Source organism: Leucoraja erinacea, chromosome 12 (assembly GCF_028641065.1).
Source record: "Leucoraja erinacea ecotype New England chromosome 12, Leri_hhj_1, whole genome shotgun sequence".
Taxonomy (NCBI): domain Eukaryota; kingdom Metazoa; phylum Chordata; class Chondrichthyes; order Rajiformes; family Rajidae; genus Leucoraja; species Leucoraja erinaceus.
In genome coordinates this window covers 53,881,822-53,900,604 of record NC_073388.1, presented here as the reverse complement: position 1 = coordinate 53,900,604, position 18,783 = coordinate 53,881,822, and the positions used below count along the sequence as shown (strand labels likewise).

The 18,783-nt window shown below is 43.9% G+C and overlaps 1 protein-coding gene across 1 annotated transcript; it reads right to left on the bottom strand.

The window, feature by feature from the left end:
• Positions 1–2,504: 2,504 nt before the first annotated feature.
• LOC129702379 (non-histone chromosomal protein HMG-14A-like) lies at positions 2,505–15,407 on the bottom strand. Its single transcript, XM_055644150.1, has 6 exons — positions 15,149–15,407; positions 13,430–13,453; positions 13,293–13,322; positions 13,158–13,208; positions 10,706–10,846; positions 2,505–3,201 (listed from the first exon to the last, which is right to left on the bottom strand). The coding sequence occupies exons 1-6, from the start codon at positions 15,161–15,163 to the stop codon at positions 3,154–3,156; spliced, it is 309 nt and encodes a 102-aa protein (XP_055500125.1). The 5' UTR covers positions 15,164–15,407; the 3' UTR covers positions 2,505–3,153.
• Positions 15,408–18,783: the final 3,376 nt, after the last annotated feature.

Below are 18,783 nucleotides of genomic sequence, written 5' to 3'. Positions count from 1 at the left end.
CATACTAATCTCATCTTCCTGCACTTGACAAGCAGCCTTCAAAGCCTCGGCATATAAACATTTGTCTATTTACGTCAGAAGCCAAAACTTTATGACTATTGAATAGTCAGGTAGTGTACTACAAGTTTTACTATAGTTTACTTTTGTATTTAAAACTACAGTGCCCGCCAGTGTTTGGGACAAAGACCCGATTATTTGCCTCTGTACTCCACGATTTGAGATTTGTAATAGAAAAAAAAAATCACATGTGGTTAAAGTGCACATTGTCAGATTTTAATAAATGCCAATTTTATACATTTCGGTTTCACTATGTAGAAATTACAGTTGTGTTTATACATTGTCTTCCCATTTCAGGGCACCATGTTTGGGACACATGGCTTCACGCGTGTTTGTAATTGCTCAGGTGTGTTTAAATGCCTCCTTAATGCAGGAAAAAGAAGAGTGGAAATCGTCATCAATACATGGGGGGGGGGGGGAATAGTTTATTGGTGGCCGCACGTGCTTGCGCACACACGCAAAGTTTCGGCCGTGGGCCCTGTGGACGATAACATCTGGTTGGTGACTGACTCCGAACTCCAGCAACAGCAACTTCGTCCACCCCGAATCGCGGGGCTTCAATCGGCCCCTTCGCGCGGCCCTTCATCGCCTGGCGCGGCTTAAAACCGGCCGCGGGATCTTCTATCGCACTGCAGGGCTTCAACATCAGGAGCCTCAATGTAGCAATTTGACCACAGGGCAATGGAAGATCCCGCGGCCGATTTTAAGCTATGCCGGGCGATGAAAGGCTCTTCGAACGGGCCGTTTGAAGCTCCGCTCTACGATCTTTGCTCCACCAGGACGTCTCCCTGCTCCAAACATCGCTCTCTATCCTCAGTACCACCCCCCTACTTCTGCCTCTGACCGACGTCCCTCTTGTCCAATCGGCGCCTTTGATCATCAGTCCCACCCCCACTGTCTCGCGGAAAGTGGAGATTTTTAATAGTTTTTTTCACCGGATTACAAAACATGGGGGTGGGAGGGATTGTACCCCACCTCTCAAAACATGGAGGGAACGTGCCCCCCACCCCCCCTAGGATTTCTGCCCATGACTCTCACCACCTATTCTTTCCATCACCTTTGGAAACTTTTATTGCTGTTTATCAACATGAGGACCGAAGTTGTGCCAATGAAAGTCAAATAAGCCATTATGAGACTGAGAATCAAGAATATAACTGTTAAGAGACATCAGCCAAACCATAGGCTTATCAAAATCAACTGTGAAACACGGTGGTGAGGGTGTTTTGGCCAGGGCATGTGTGGCTGCTGATGGTACTGGCTCACTTATCTTCATTGACGATACAACTGCTGATGGTAGCAGCATAATCAATTCTGATGTGTATAGACACATCCTATCTGCTCAAGTTCAAACAAATGCCTCAACTCATTGGCCGGCAATTTATCCTACAGCAAGACAACCATCCCAAAGCATACTGCTAAAGCAACAAAAGTTTTTCAAATCTTAATTTTTTTTTTTAAATGGTCAATTCGTGAGTGGCCAAGTCAATCACCCAATCTGAACCCAACTGAGCATGCTTTTTACATGCTGAAGAGAATACTGAACGGGACTAGTTCCCAAAACAAGCACAAGCTAAAGATGGCCGCAATACAGACCTGGCAGAGCATCGCCAAAGACACCCAGCAACTGGTGATGTCTGTGAATCGTAGACTTCAAGCAGTCAAGCAAATGATATGCAACAAAATACTAAACAAGACTTTCATTTACATGACATTGCTGTGTCCCAAACATTATGCTGCCCTGAAATGGGCGGGGGGGGGGGGGGGGCCTATGTATAAACACTGCTGTCATTTCAACATGGTGAAACCAAAATATATATAAAATGGCCTTTATTAAAATCTAACAATGTATACTTTAACCACGCGATTTTTTTCTATTATAAAATTCAAATTGTGGAGCACAGAGGCAAATAAATAAATGATAGGTCTTTGTCCCAAACATTATGGAGGGCCCTGTGTTTGGTGACAATGTAGAAGTGATTAAATTATTTACTGAATAGCCAGAGTTCTAAACGACTCAAGGACATGAATTACAAATCCAGCATGGCAGTTGGGGAACTTAAATTCAAGAAATTTATCATTTAAAAAAAATGGTGTCTCTCTGTAATGGCCACCATGAAAGCACATTGGTGTTAAGAAATCCCAACTGATTCATTAATGTCCATTTAGGCAAGAAATGTTGTCATTGTTTCCTGGCTGACCCATCAACATGATTGTTTTTTGGTTATTGCTTCAGTGCTGCAGTATGTGGACACAGACAATCACTGGCATTTGAGGTATCCATGTCAGAATAAAAACAGGAGGAGACACAAGTAGCTTCTATAGGCTGTTTGCAGCAAAACCATATATATGCCTTTCTCAAAATAGTTCAGACAAAATATATTTAAATATAAAAGTGATGGATCGTGCTAAATTCATTTAAAATTATATAATAAAAATAGCAGCAAAACTTTATATAGAGAAACACTGGGGAGATTTTTTTTTATTAAGGTAAATTATCCAGCAAAAATTCAGACAGAAAGTGGGTACATACAGCCATCTGCCCTTTTAAAAGATGTTATTTTCCATTAGAAACTAGTTTTACATGATTGCAAAGGTTTTTCTTTACAAAAATGACAAATTTAAAATTAAAATATTTTTCACATTAGATTTCCAGGCCCCACATTTTAATTTTTTTTCACCAAAATATTTTACCTGGTTACAAAACTAACCCACAAAACCACTGGAATGTTTTGACACAAACAACTTTCTCCTTACTCTTACCCACTTGTAATAGCCTAACACCACAAATACCTGGTGAATTAAAATATCAGACTTTTTTTTTTTGAGTATGACACAAGACAAACATTGACAGAAGTCAATAACTACCACCATTTACTTGTCCCACATATCACACTAACTACAACAATCACAATTTTAAAACAATGATTCTTTAGGGTTTCAAACCCCCAAATAATCTTGAGATGTGGGTGTTTCCATAATTAAATTCATGCTAAAAAAACCTTGTATTTATAAAATAGTTGATAAAAATATTCCTCTCTGTTAACAATACAGTATGGAGGTATGGATGCCATTGATGGAGATGACGGGCAGATGCAGTTACTCTGACTTGGCTTCTTTTTCTTCACAGCTTTCAGTGGACTGTGCCTAAAATGTAAAATAAATATTTAATACGTTGCACAAATCAGATCTTGTACTTGTAATTAATTGAAAATTTAAAAAAATAGCAGAATATCGCATTGATAATAGATCAAAATATTCCCGAGAAGCTGATGTACAAAATCATGTTGAAATTTCAAAATTTGTCAAATAGGTGATGTCCAGTAAAAACCACACACCAAAGTTTATTGAAGGTCCTAAAAAAAAGTTAATACAGGTGCACAACCTTTTATCCGGAGTTCCAGAAACCGAAAAGTTCCAAAAACCGGCCATTTTTTCCAGATGTCGTCTGCACACCAAAGCTCGCGTTTGGCGCCAAACTTGACCCGAAACGACCCACGGTCAACCCAGGTCTGTACTACTGTAGCGGCTGCCTCCTCCCCGGAGACCGGGGAGACACTTAAACATCTGTAAATCATTGCTTAAATGTTAGTCAGTTATTTTGGAGGGCTTTTATGGGGGGAGGGGGGGGGTGAAGGGGGAAACTTTAATTCTTAGTCCCCTACCTGGTCGGAGAGGCGGGGAGCAGGCAATGCCTTACCGGGTCGCCGTGCAGTAAGCACGTGCAGAGTGCTGTGGCCTCCGACTCCCAACATCGTGGCGCTGGGGCTGCTGGCGTCCGGCCGCGGGCGGCGCCGGTTGTAGCTCCGACCCCGGCAACTCTACCCCTGGCTGCGTGGCGCTCCAAATCCAGCGCGGCCCACGGCCGGACGCCCGCAGCCCCAGCTCCGCGATGTTGGTAGTCGGCGGCCACAGCGCTCCGGAGCTTACCGCACGGCGACCCGGTAAGACGTTGCCCGCTCCCCGCTGGTATCACAGCGCTGTGGCCGCCGACTCCCAACATCGCGGAGCTGGGGCTGCGGGTGTCCGGCGCCGGTTGTAGCTCCGACCCCGGCAACTCTACCCCTGGCTGCGCGGCGCTACAAATCCAGCACGGCCCGCGGCCGGACGCCAGCAGCCCCAGCACCGCGATGTTGGTAGTCGGCGGCCACAGCGCTCCGGAGCTTACCGCACGGCGACCAACTACGGCATTGCCCGCTCCCCGCCTCTCTGACCAGGTAGGGGACTAAGAATGAAAGTTTCCCCCTTCATCTCCCCCCACCACATAAAATCCCTCCAAACTAACTGACTAACATTTAAGCAATGATTTACAATGATTCCCCGGTCTCCGGGGAGGAGGCAGCCGCTCCAGACTTTTCAAGCCGCCCGCGCTACCTACCTAATCTACGCTAAAAATCTTCCATTCCGAAATCCGAGAAATGTCTGGTCCCAAGGCTTTCGGATAAAAGGTTGTGCACCTGTAGCTGCATTCTGTTTGCCACACAGTGCCCTCCATAATGTTTGGGACAAAGACCCATCATTTATTTGGAGGTTACACAAAAAAGCTGGAGAAACTCAGCGGGTGCGGCAGCATCTATGGAGCGAAGGAAATAGGCAACGTTTCGGGCCGAAACCCTTCTTCAGACGGGTCTGAAGAAGGGTTTCGGCCCGAAACGTTGCCCATTTCCTTCGCTCCATAGATGCTGCTGCACCCGCTGAGTTTCTCCAGCTTTTTTGTGTAACCTTCGATTCTCCAGCATCTGCAGTTCCCTCTTAAACCTATCATTTATTTATTTGCTTCTTTACTCCACAATTTGAGATTTGTAATAGAAAAAAAATCAGTCAGATTATAATAATGGCTATTTTTTATTCATTTTGGCATAAGCTAAAGAGGGCTGCAATACAAGCCTGGCAGAACATCACCAGAGAAGACACCTGACAACTGGTGATGTCCATGAATCGCAGACTTCAAGCAGTCATTGCATGCAAAGGGTATGCAACAAAATACTAAATACGACTACTTTCATTTACATGATATTGCTGTGTCCCAAACATTATGTTGCAGCAAAGTGTTATGACATGATCACATTGAATGCTGGCTCGAAGGGCCGATTGGCCTACTCCTACACCTATTGTCTATTTATCTAAATGGGGGAGGGGACACTATGTATAAACACTGCTGTAATTTCTACATGGTGAAACCAAAATGTATAAAAATGGCCTTTATTAAAATCTGACAATGTGCACTTTAACCACATGTGATTTTTTTTTTCCTATTACAAATCTCGAATTGTGGAGTACCGAGGCAAATAAATAAATGATGGGTCCTTGTTCCAAACATTATGGAGGGCACTGTATTCTTTGTTTTTTTATTTGTTTGGGATAATTAAGAGGCAAGGTAAGCTCAGAGGAATAAATAAGAAAAGGCAGATATCCATGGTAATTTCAACCCAATGCGTTCCACCAGCAGCATAGTTGTGTGCATATGGGGCAGGAGCAGTTTAGGTTTAATATTAGCATGGATAAGAGTACATAATCAACAAAATCTGAACAAGTTAATAATTTTGAAATTGGTAATTAGCGGGGTGCCACAGAAAATAGCGCGGGGGCCTTAACTATCTACAATTAATGACATGGCTGAAAGAACTAAATTTGCTGATCGGCGGTTTATTAATTGGAAGACACAAAACATCTGCAAAGTGAAGCTGATAGGTAAAATGGGAAAGATGGAGTTGGCGGACAGATTTACTAATTTACTAAATGACAGAGCAGGCTTGAGGCACCAAATGTCCTGCTCCTGGCTTTATATGGCCTGATGGTCTTACACTGTACCCATTTTCAACATGGGCCACAAAGCACTATTTTTACAAAGAACAATAGCTGTTTAATGTTTTTGTGTTGGGAGTTTCAGTAGATGTTCCAGTAGCTCTGGACACTGTTGTATTTTAGTGATTGAAGAGAAAAACAGGAAATGGCATCCAATGCTGAATGAAGTTTGTTGTGGCATCAATGCCAGGAAATTGATTCAGTGCCCTAGCAATCAGGTAGTTCTGATATACAGGCATCATATTCACCTCCAGAAAAAAAAAAGGAAGTATTGGCTGGGGGTCCGGCAGGGTCCAGGGGCAGCACCCCGGTGGGAGTTCAGGGGGCTCCTGCATTTTCAATAAATTGAAAGGAATTCCTAAGCTTTCTGCTGGTAGTTTACATAACAGAAGCTTAGAATTTTTCTAACACATAACCAGCAAAATAAGGTAAATATTTCATGAAATAATTGACTTCATACAGCTAAAAAAATCTTTACAAAAAATATTACCTGAATTTCTAAATGAGCTATTTGTAGATGCCAAAAGAACACAAAAGTAAAACCTACATATCACCTTAGAAAGGTACCATCTCAAGGCATAATTATGCACAATACAGCAAGGCACAATTAACTGGCAATACACTCATGTCACATCTACAACGCTAAGAAGGTAAAAAACTAAACACCTCTGCCAATAATTATGAAAACAAAAATGCCCAATATAAACAGAAAATCACCAGAAAGGGGAGGGGGTAGCCGCTGCTCAGGAGGTAGGGCCCCGCATCTCTCTAACCCCCTCTATTATTGCCGGTACCATTCCCTTTCCAGTCGCAGCTCCATATGGGAAACACAAAACACTGTTGTGTTCATTTATTTATTTTCCCCACAAGAGAGGAGGGGGAGAGGTCAACGCCCCGCAGCCATCAACCCAGTCTTAGCTGTCCGGGCGTCCTGGTCACCCCAAGCCCGCGCTCCCATTCGTGGCCTCGCGTCTCACCCGCTCCAGTTCCCTCCGACAAATGGGCACCGTCACAGCTCGCACAGCACCGCCGGGCTGATCTCAGCAGCAGCCAAAGAGCGTTGTTGTGTTCCCTCCGTCCACGGTCTCCCCCGCTATTGGCTGACTTCCATCATGAATCACCCACCTCCAGACCGGTACCTCCACTGACTCTCCTTCCCTCACCCTTTTATTTTACGATCTTGCCAACTAAACTGTGTCAAAATCAGGCACATTAAATGGAAAAATCGGATTCATTATTAGGAAAAAAAAAAAAAAATCGGAATTCCAATTTAAATCGGAAGAATATCATGCCTGGATATAAAGCATGTTTCCATAACGCAAACTGGATATAGTGGAGTGATGAATTAAGGAACACGATTTGCCCATTGGCCCGAATCATTTTAACACGATTTTCTTCAGGAATGACCACTTAAAAATTTCTTTGGAAAATTAACAAGCAGACAAAAAAAACCCAGACTTTTTGGGAAGAAACTGTTGCCATTGTTTAAAAAGGGTTCTAAGAGTAAACCTAGCAATTATAGATCTATTAGTTTGACTTCAGTGGTGGGCAAATTAATGGAAAAGATACTTAGAGATAATATATACAGGTGCACATCCTTTTATCCGAAAGCCTTGGGACCAGAAACTTGTCGGATTTAGGAATTTTTCGGATTTCCGAATGGAAGATTTTTAGCGTAGATTACGTAGGTAGCGCGGGCGGCTTGAAAAGTCTGGAGCGGCTGCCTCCTCCCCGGAGACCGGGGAATCATTGTAAATCATTGCATAAATGTTAGTCAGTTAGTTTGGAGGGATTTTATGTGTTGGGTGGGGGGTGAAGGGGGAAACTTTAATTCTTAGCCCCCTACCTGGTCGGAGAGGCGGGGAGCGGGCAATGCCTTACCGGGTCGCCGTGCAGTAAGCTCCGGAGCGCTATGGCCGCCGACTCCCAACATCGCAGAGCTGGGGCTGCGGGCGTCCGGCCGCGGGCGGCGCCGGTTGGAGCTCCGACCCCGGCAACTCTACCCCTGGCTGCGCGGCGCTCCAAATCCAGCGCCGCCCGCGGCCGGACACCCGCAGCCCCAACTCTGCGAGTATGGTATGGTCTTTTGGTATGCTAGCCTTTATAAATCAGAGCATTGAGTATAGAAGCTGGAATGTAATGTTAAAATTGTACAAGGCATTGGTGAGACCAAATCTGGAGTATGGTGTACAATTTTGGTCGCCCAATTATAGGAAGGATGTCAACAAAATAGAGAGAGTACAGAGGAGATTTACTAGAATGTTGAGTGGGTTTCAACAACTAAGTTACAGAGAAGGGTTGAATAAGTTAGGTCTTTATTCTCTGGAGCGCAGAAGGTTAAGGGGGGACTTGATAGAGGTCTTTAAAATGATGAGAGGGATAGACAGAGTTGATGTGGACAAACTTTTCCCTTTGAGAATAGGGAAGATTCAAACAAGAGGACATGACTTCAGAATTAAGGGACAGAAGTTTAGGGGTAACATGAGGGGAAACTTCTTTAGCGGTAGCGGTGTGGAATGAGCTTCCAGTGGAAGTGGTGGAGGTAGGTTCGTTGGTATCATTTAAAAATAAATTGGATAGGCATATGGATGAGAAGGGAATGGAGGGTTATGGTATGAGTGCAGGCAGGTGGGACCAAGGGAAAATAATTGTTCGGCACGGACTTGTAGGGCCGAGATGGCCTGTTTCCATGCTGTAATTGTTATATGGTTATATGTAATCTTCCCACAGTAATCAGACACCATTGTTCCTTAAGAGCACAGCTGCTACTTAAACCGCAGACGTCCATTGAAAATGACAAGCAACCACTTCTATTGCAACTATGCAAAGGTACTCTTAAACAACGTAACATATAGCCTTTAGTATTTTGAGCTTGCAGCATCAAAAATAAACGTTACCATTGGAGACCTTTATTTTTGGACATCCTGCAGGAAAAGTAACTTATTGCGAGTCTGAATCTCCCTGGCCCCTGATCTCTTTGCCCACAGTTGCTTTTATAACACCTTTTTCCATAACACAAGTTTTTGTTGCAAACACATTGATTGCGTGACGATAATACATCCTATCAACGCATAGTAGCAAACAACGAACAAGAAGAGAGACCACAGATGCTGGAACCCTGATTTGAAAACAACTGTTGGAGGAACTCAGTAGTCAAACAGTCAAACAGCACACGTGGAGAGAAAATGTACAAATGAAGGATTGGGTCGGGACAGTCTGAAGAAGGGCCTTGGCACAAAACGCCATCCGTCTATTTCATAAGATCATAAGTGATAGGAGCAGAATTAGGGCATTCAGCCCATCATCTACTCTGCCGTTCAATCACAATGGAAATCCCTCATCTCCTTCCTAATATAATGTCGTTTAATTCTGAGGCTATGATGTCTAATAGACTCCCACTGGTGGAAACATCCTCTCCACAGCCACTCTATCCAGCCTTTCACTATTCTGTACGTTCCCCCCCCCCCCCCCCCCCCCCCTATTTCCCTCCATAGATGCTGCTGACCTGCTGAGTTCCTCAAGCAGCTTGTTTATTTTTGCTCAATGAACCAAGAAGCCAGTGTTCAAGAACAAATTACATGGATCATGGATAGAAAAGGTTGAGGAATGCGAGTCAAATGCAGCCTAAGCAGAATAACTTGGATGAACACTTTGGCCAACATGGAAGAGGTGGCCAAAAGGCCTACTTCCCCACTGAATGACTAAGTTAGAAAAGGACATTTCAATAATGCAGCGCAGATACCGGATTTTGGTTTATTAAATCCCTGATATCTGTTCACTATTTAAACTCAGAATTTCCTCCCAAAAATAAAATAACAATTTTAAGGATAGATGTTGGAAGTATTTTGTTTCTTTAATAAAAGACATACAAAGTTAGTAAAACAGAAACCGAAATGATACCTTGGAGGCTAAATACCTTAGAGGGTTTAGCAGCATGAATATTGGGCGTGTTCACGATTGTTTTCTGCAAAAATGTCTCGGAGAGAGAGACAATTCATTACATATCTATTAGCCTAATACTGTGTTAACAACAATTCAAAATTGGTAAGTGTTCTGGAATTGAGAAACTTGGAACAACCAAGATGTTAATGTGGGTAAGGCCGATTTCACAATTGTTCACTAGAGAGAGATACTCAATTGTTGGCGCCGTCCTGTATGGGATATGGCTGCCTAGCCTGCATCTCTTTTTCTATTTTTAGTTGGTTTAGTGTTTTGATTTGAGGAGTTTTAGCTTTTTGTGTGTGGGGGGGGGGGGGGGGGGGGGGGGGGGGGGAAACTAATTTTCAGGGTCCCTACCTGGTCGGAGATGCAGCTTTTCTCCGGGCTGCAACTTTGACCCGTCCCCGCGGCCTACCAGCGTGCCTGGAGCTTCGGCACCGGCTCGGCATCGGCGGAGCTGCGGGTCGGAGGATGGCGGTGCAGCGCTGGAGCGCCATTGCGGGGCTGGCGGTGACTTCGCTGAAACTCCGGTAACTGGAGCTGGGTCGGTTGCGGAGCTGCGGGTCTGTGGAGCGGCTCCGGGCGGCGACGCTGAACTTTCCATCGGGAGCCTGGGATCTCCTGATGAGATCGCCAGTTGAGCTCCATTCGGCGCGGCCCTGTCGGCTCTGGAAGCCACGGTCTCGAGTAAGGAGGCCCGACTATGGGTGGACATGGGGATGGGACTGGACTTTGTGCCTTTTGATGCTGAAACTATCTATTACTGTCATGTTGTATTATTTTTTAATGTGCTGTATGGCAAAAAGAATTTCACTATACCTAGGCGTATGTGACAAAATAAATTTGAAATTTGAATTTGAAATCGACCCGCATTAAAAACAGGATATCAAAATGCATTTAAACTCACCTCATCGTTTTTGGCTTCTCCATTCTCAGAGGGAGTTTCTTCTTTTCCATCCTCCTGGTTAGTGTCTTCTTTGCCTTTAGTTCCTTTTTTTCCTTTTGCTGGTGCTTTCTTTTCTTCTTTCTTGTCACTGGCAGCCTCTTTCTAATGAAATAAGACACATTACACTATAAGTTAGTTTGGTTGTTAAGGTCTGAAAAGAACAAGGTAATTTCTAAATACCACATAAATATTCACATTTTAACTCACACTGGTAATCATTATTTTTACTATTTGTAGAACCCAAATATATACCTACTTTGGGACTTACCCAGGTGATGGTCTCAGGTATTTAATAGCATAATGAGTAAACAGAGTTATTAAAAAAAAAAAAATTCTCCATCAAAACTCCAAATCCAATCCACACTCCAAATGATGACAAGATTGTCAAAGTTGCGTTGGACGCAAGTCTTCCAATTTAAGAAATCTGATTTGAGTTTTTTTTAATTTTGGAGATAAGATTACCATTAGTAGAAAGGATATTGGCACAAGTAATCGATGATGAGAACATTCAATTGGCCACAGTCAAAGGAACCAAAATTTATGTTTACTAAAGGTGTAATTTTATGACCGTAGCAGTTTCTCAAAGTCTTTAATTACTCGAGGACAAATAAAGGTTGACTTGGTTTGAATTTAATGTTCAAAAAAACATATTTCTATGTACGAATAGTTTAAACTATTTTCACAGACTATAAGAAAACCAATTTTATTCATACTCATTTTCAATTTTTAACTGCTTGAAGTTAGACCAGCTAGACTATTCACAAGAGAGAAAGGAAGTAGAAAGTCTTGGGACAAGATGAAATAAGGTGCCATTTAAAGTAAGTTTATGGAGTAAAAGTATTGAAAAACAAAATAGCTTAAATGTATACTTTTATTGTCATATGACAAGTTCAAAATTATAATAAAGTGAAAAAATTGCGAGACCCTTAACCACCGGACACCATCCAATCAGCAACTGAAATGTTTCGATGCCTGGTCTCCCGATTACTGCTGGGTCTGCACCCATTCAAACAAAGTCCATTATATCCTGACGTACCTCTCAGATGATAGAAGTGGCTGGGCCATTACTGAAAATACTTAACTTGTAGATGTGCATATGAATAGGCCAGCCAGCTCCTGTTCCAACACTTGAAAAGGAATCAGTTGCTAAATTTATAAATACAAAACATTTCCAACAACCTGCACGACAATGTTTTTCACAAAAGTATTTTCTCTATTTGATCCATTTGTTCAACTACACTGCAACTTCCAAACAAATCACAACACAATGTGAATTTCAGAAAATAACTCACCACCAAAAATGATTCTTGATAGTTAAGGTATATCTATACGATTCTAGTATATGCATGTATCCAGAGCACTTCAGAATAAGTGAGTTTGGTATTCCGAAAAATGCAAGGAATCATGGGATTTGTCAAAGGTCACTCGCGATAAACATTCTCGGCAGCTTTTGCTGTTGCATGTATACAGACCTGCGTTTAATCCATAGTCAGCATCAAACCCACGTCTCTGGTGCTGCATGCGGTTGAATTGCTACTGGACCGATGAACTGGGCATGCGCAGTCGGAATACCAAACTCGTTTATTCCTAATAATTACTCAGTGCTTCAGTTGCTATAATATTTACATCTTTATGTTTTAAACTACTGGATGATTATTACCGGTTTCCATTTTGTTGGCTCCCAACATTCTCTTGTTACCCTTTCAAACCAAACCAATTATATTAAGCATATGGATGGGAAGGAAATGGAGGGTTATGGTCTGAGCGCAGGTATATGGGACTAGGGGAAAAAAGTTGTTCAGCATGGACTTGTAGGGTCGAGATGGCCTGTTTCCGTGCTATAATTGTTATATGGTTAATCTGTCCCCACATAAAATAGAACTGCTAATCCGGTCTACAAACCTTGCTATCGTTTTAAGTTATCTCCTAAAATTACCATTTTCACCAGCCACACCACTTCCTTTTGAGGGTCTTCAGCACCAGGTAACATTAAGATTAAAGTTCTTACGCAATATTTATCATCAGATCAGTTGGATATGATCAGACACTCTAATTTTATTGTGTGCAATACTAGCCATATTAACCACTCTGACCCTGTGCTTCTTACAGGTGTGACCAAATTCTGCAGCAATTGTCAACTAATTGACTTTTGTCAGAATCTCACTAGCAAAGAAAATTTAACGGGGGTGGAAAGAGTCAATTTTTAAGTACATCCCTTTAGTAATTTTAGAAGAACATTTTGCAGTACTATCAGGAAATAAATTGTTAGCTCATCCACAGGCAATCTAAATATGAATAGCCACCCTTTCAAAAAAAAAATATTCCACCACTAAATGATTTTTTTTTTTTTTTTTTAAACTTGACCAGGAAAGAAAAATATCTACATTATGAGAATAATAAAAAGTACACTTACTTTAGCTGGTGCCTTCTTTTGTTTTGGCTCTGATTTGGAAGCTAAAGCCCTCTGAAATACAAGAAAAGATGCATCTAATGCACTCATATTGCACAACATAATGGAGAATTTTACTGTACACAAAAGGTTACATACCTGTGACAATCTACTCGACCTCCTTTTGGGCTTTAAAAGATAAAAGGTATAATGATTTCACAATAGCTTAAAAACTGCATTTACATAAATTTTCAAATGCTGACATTTGTTGTAATGGACAAATTAAGAGCACCAACCTCCACTCTCGCTTCACCGTCATTCTGCAATGGTAGAAGGAAAAAAATCCCATTGATTACACTTGTCAGTTCAATAAAAAAAGTCAAAGCTCAAAAATATTCCTTTAGAAACAATTACCAAAAAGTTGTCTCATAGATGAAAAAGATCAAACACCATTTTAAATTTATTTGCTATTTGGTTGGGTGAAGGCCCCCCATTGCCACCGACAACTTTACCATTCTGACTGCTCACCTCTCTCCATTGTGTCCCAGACAGCCGAAGTACCCCCAGTTTCAAGAAGTTTCTTGTTCCCATGAACCACCCTGCACAACCCTACATCAGCACATGCAAACAACTCTGGATTTTGCACACGGCTGCACTATGTACATCTGTTTACACTCTTATGGTCTAGTTACCCAATATCGTTTTAGTTTCAGAGATACAGCATGGAAATACATGGCCCATGGAATCCAAACTTCTTCTTCTTCTTGCGTATGGCGTGCACAGCCTAAAGTTGTAGGACAACTTGTCTATTTGATCTTATTTGATTGTGCACACCAGGTTGATTGCATTCGTCGAAACAGGGCGGACCTCGTGAAGGTTGCAATCTCCCACCCCGGAATCCAAACTGACCACTAATCACCTATTCAATGTTATACCACATATTGGGGGAAATCTTTTACAGAGGCCAATTGACCTACAAATCCATATGTGGGAAGAAACAGATCACCTGGAGGAAAACCATAGGGGGAATGTGCAAACTCCACACCTGAAATCAGGATTGAACCTGGGTTTCTGGCACAGAGAGGTTGATAAATATACAGGTACAATAAACAACAAATTATGTGTTTTTCGAACATCTGCAGTTCCTTCTTGAACATTATGTTTTTCGTGTTGCGTTTCAATGTTTTGAGTGGGGCAGAAAGAGGTTTATTGTCCGGATGCTTGTGCATATGGTAACTATACAATCCTCACGCACACTCACACTGACACAAAATGGATGTGGTGAGGCAGTGCGACATTTTGAGATGGTGTGCTGCAAGCTGGAAGTGCATGCAGAGCAGCGGGCTAATGGTGGAGGTGGGAGGCCGCCCAGCGCACAGCTGTCCACTGCTGTCAGAGCGGCGGCGGCGGCCGAGACCCGCAACCTGGACCTGGCCCCGCCCCCCAGCAGCTGACGTCACCACGCCATGCGCCCGCCGCGACGTCAGCGCGTCCGTTCAACATTCCCGCCGTTTTTCCTCCCCCCCCCTCCTCCCCCTCGGCGCCGCCGGTCGGTCAGGAGCGTCGACGGCAACGGGGAACCCGAACCCGCACCCGCACCCGCCACCTCTCGTCCCGTAGCATCCTCCTCACATTCCGCCGGCGACCGTTAGCCGCGCGGGAGTTTCAACCCGCGCGCCGACTAACGGTCGGGAGCCTCACTGCGCCGAAGCCCCCCCCGCCCCCCCCCCCCCCCCCGGCCGCCCGCCAGCCAAACAAAGGAGCACACGGGCGCCTCAGTCACCCCCCGGTCACCCCCTTTCTCTCCCCTCCCCCACGGGCCGTGCGCTCGGCCCCGGTCGCGCCAGAGCGGTGGCAGGCAGCCAGCCGGCGGGATGACGCGCGGTGGCGGCAGCGGCGGCGACGACAGCGGCGGGGCCTCCTCTTCTCTCCCCCCCCTCCCTCGCCGTCACCCGCCCGCCCGCCCGTGGCCGCCGCCAGCGCAGCTCAAGCGCGGCGTTTGCTCGCCCACCTACCTTTCTCTTGGGCATGGCGACTGGCTTCTGACCAAAACAATCAATGTGTAAAAAAAAACACACACACCGGTTGCAAAGACACGAGGAGCGGGAGTATTGTTTTTTTTTGCGCAAACGGTTAATGTAAAAACCACAGGGTTGTTTTTTTTCCCCTTTTTTCCCCCCTTTCGCTCGCCAGTACCACCAATGGCCACTCACAGCGAGCAGCAGCGCGCAACCAACCCTGATGCCGGGGGTCGCACTGACCGACGCCGCTCTCCGCCAATCAGCAGCGCGTTACCGACCCCGGCGCCCGGTCCAACATTAACTGGCGGCGATCTCCGCCAATCAGCAGCGGCGACCTCAGCTGACAAGCCACGCCCCAGTGGCGGCTCGGCCAATGGGAGAGGCGGTAGGACGGGCCGCGGCGGCTGAGCCAATGGGACTGGCCAGAGGGCAAGCCTTTTGGCTCCATGGGCCAATGGGAGTGGGTGGGGCGTGGCTTGCGACACGGTCGAGCCAATGAGAGTGCTCGGAGGGCGGGCCTAGTGGCTCCATGGGCCAATGGGAGTGGGTGGGGCGGGCTTAGCCGGCGCCCCGGGCCAATAGGTGTGGCCGGAGGACGGGCCTAGCAGCGCCCCGGGCCAATGGGTGTGGCCGGAGGGCGGGTCGAGTGGCGCCTCTGGCCAATGGGAGTGACCAAAAGGCTGGTCCTGTGGCGCCCCGGGCCAATGGGAGCTGGGCCTAGCGGCGCCCCGGGTGGTTGAGCGGCTGCTGAGCAACGCAAGGTGATAATGTCGGCGCAGCCTCGGCACGCATGGTATGGTCCTACATTTGTCACATGTACCGAACTACAGTTAAATTCATTTTTGTGTACGGTTTAGTAGAAGTATCACCGTTCATAAACACTTAGATACACATCTGCCCGCAGTGCGGTCCAACAACGCCGCTCTCATTAACATTCCCGCAACGATACGACCATCCACAATGAAATAATTAAAAAACAATAAAGAACAAAGTTAATCTGCTCAAACCGGTTTAAACCAGACCTTGTTTAAGCCCACCCATCGTTGGCCAGGACTGGGGCACACGGCGGCCCCAAATATTTATGACCCCTGACCGGCGGCACAATTTTGAGACCCAATCTAATCTTCAAAATACAATTTGTTTTTGTGTGACCGCGGTGCGGTGCAATCCGCATTAATATCGCGGCTGAACTGGATATAAGTGATGTTTTAAATCAAATCCATCTATTTGCCGTTCGCATTTAAATAATGTGCAAAACAATGTGCATTGCTCTGTCCTGGCGCTGCATTATTTTTTTCTTCAGTTGAGCCAATCTTGAAACATGACTGTAAGGCGGCTCAACTTGTGTACACATTATGCAAGCTCACACATTTGTACTTTACCATTGTGCTCAATGTCGGCCAGCCCACATCTCTGCCTATCTCGGAGGCACATTGGCAATGAATGTTAATCCCATATGGTTGAGATTTAGTTGGTGCCTTAAAAGCTCCATATTTGTTTGTTCCTGTCAGGTTCAAATGTATTGATCAATTCAAATATTCTTTCGATTTTCAAACTTTAAAATGCAAAGGTTTAAATGTGTCAAACACATAATTCTACACATATGCATGGTATATATTTAAGCATCCGTCTTAACGTGTTTGCATCAAAGATCTTAGATCTTTGGTTTGCATCGCTTTGTTATCAAAATACTTCTGGGGGAATCTTTGTGCAACTGTTTTTATCCCAAATCGTGTCATTGGTGATTGGCCGTGCAATTTACACATTTTCAAACTTTGCAACTCGAAATGCAGATCATTTCGGTTGCGCCAAAGTAACACTAATGAAAGTGAACAAATCAGAGAATGACAATGGAATATAAGGAGGTTGCCCGGACGTTGATCGACAGCGCTGCAGAATCGATTTGCACTGAAGCTTATCGGTGTTGCTTTTGCAATTACGTAACGAGTTAGTTAAAGTATAATCTACGGACGATATTTCAAATTAGTTGATGGTCTCACTGCACCGAAGAGTTTCCGCACACCCACTTACACAATTATTTAAAATAGTATATCATTTACAAAGAGAGATCTTTCGCGTTTTCGCAGTGGCTAGAACATATCAACTTTCTTGCAAACATGTATCTTCCGATAAATCGAAGATAATGAGAATATATTTGGTAGACGAGTCGTTAAAAGCACGGCGCCGCTACTTATAATGAAGCTTGGTGTAAGAGAGGAGATTTCTCGACCCTACAAACATGGACACCGGGGGCTCGCCGCATTTTCAACCACTCAATAATTTATAGGAAGAACCTAGAGCTAGGCAACCTAAGCCATATCGGTATCTCAACAATGTTTTAAATGAATTCCAAGTAGCTACAAACATTAACATTGCTGGTTTTATTTTTGTTTCATTATCAAAGGAACTATTTTTTACATAAAGGGTAAGTTGAACACAAGGCAAAGACAAAGATTCATCATTTTAACGATCATTGAAATCCACCGTCAAAATCACCACATATTTCTATTGAGAATTCAGTCGCCAAGAATCCAAGGTGTAAATAAAAAAGAACTGTGCATCTTCAAAACATTATCAATCTTAAACATAAAAGATTTTGTCCCTTGACATGGTTTTGCCCTGGTCAAACCTCAGCCAAATATTGTCATTGATTTCAACCAAATTTCACTTTTACTTTTACAAATCAAAATATCAGAAAAATAATAAAATACGTCTGATGCATAATGTTAAAAATGTAAATGGGAGTAGTTCAGTATTCCATGGACTCTCATGATGTATGACGAAGTACAGCTACAGGTATTTTTTGCAGGTATTTTGCCTGTTTTTGACCGATTTGCGGCTAACTGTTTCTACACCCAGGGTATTCTGTAATCACATTTGAAGCATATTACATTTTCTTTCATAGCTTCTATAGATTTTTCATTGATTTTTTGATTAATTTCATAATGCTTGGAATTATGATGTTATTGGTATCATGGAAACTTGATTGCAAGAGGATCACAACCAGCAGCTCAAGGTGCCTGGGTTTCAATGTTTCATACAATATAGAGAGCAGGGTAAAAGAGATGGAGGTGTTGCTTTATTTATTGGGGAATGTCACGGCGGTACTCAGAAAGGTCATACTGGAGGGTACATCTACTGAGGCAATAATCCTCACACCCTTGTAATGGACTGTTCGAACTACTTCCCTCCGGCAGACATTACAAGGCCTTCTACGCCCGAACCTCCAGACTCAGGAACAGCTTCATTCCCAGAGCTATAACGGCTCTGAACCGGCCCTGCTGAGTGTCCCCCACCCGCCCTGGACTGTCACCCTCGGATGGTCACGTCGCACAGACACATCTGCACTTTAGTCTGTTTGAACTGTTTTGACTATTTTACTGTTCTTTTACAAACCATGTTCTCGGGGAATCTAAATCTAAATTATTTTATTAGTTATTTATGTTATGACATCGGATGGAAGCTGCATACCAAATCTCGTTGCGCTTATGTACAATGACAATAAAATATATTATTATTATTATTATTATTATTATTATTGGTTGAGCAAAAAATTAAGAAAGGACCAATTACTCTTGATGGAATTATATTATAGGCCACCCAATAATCAGTGGAAGACAAACTTTCAG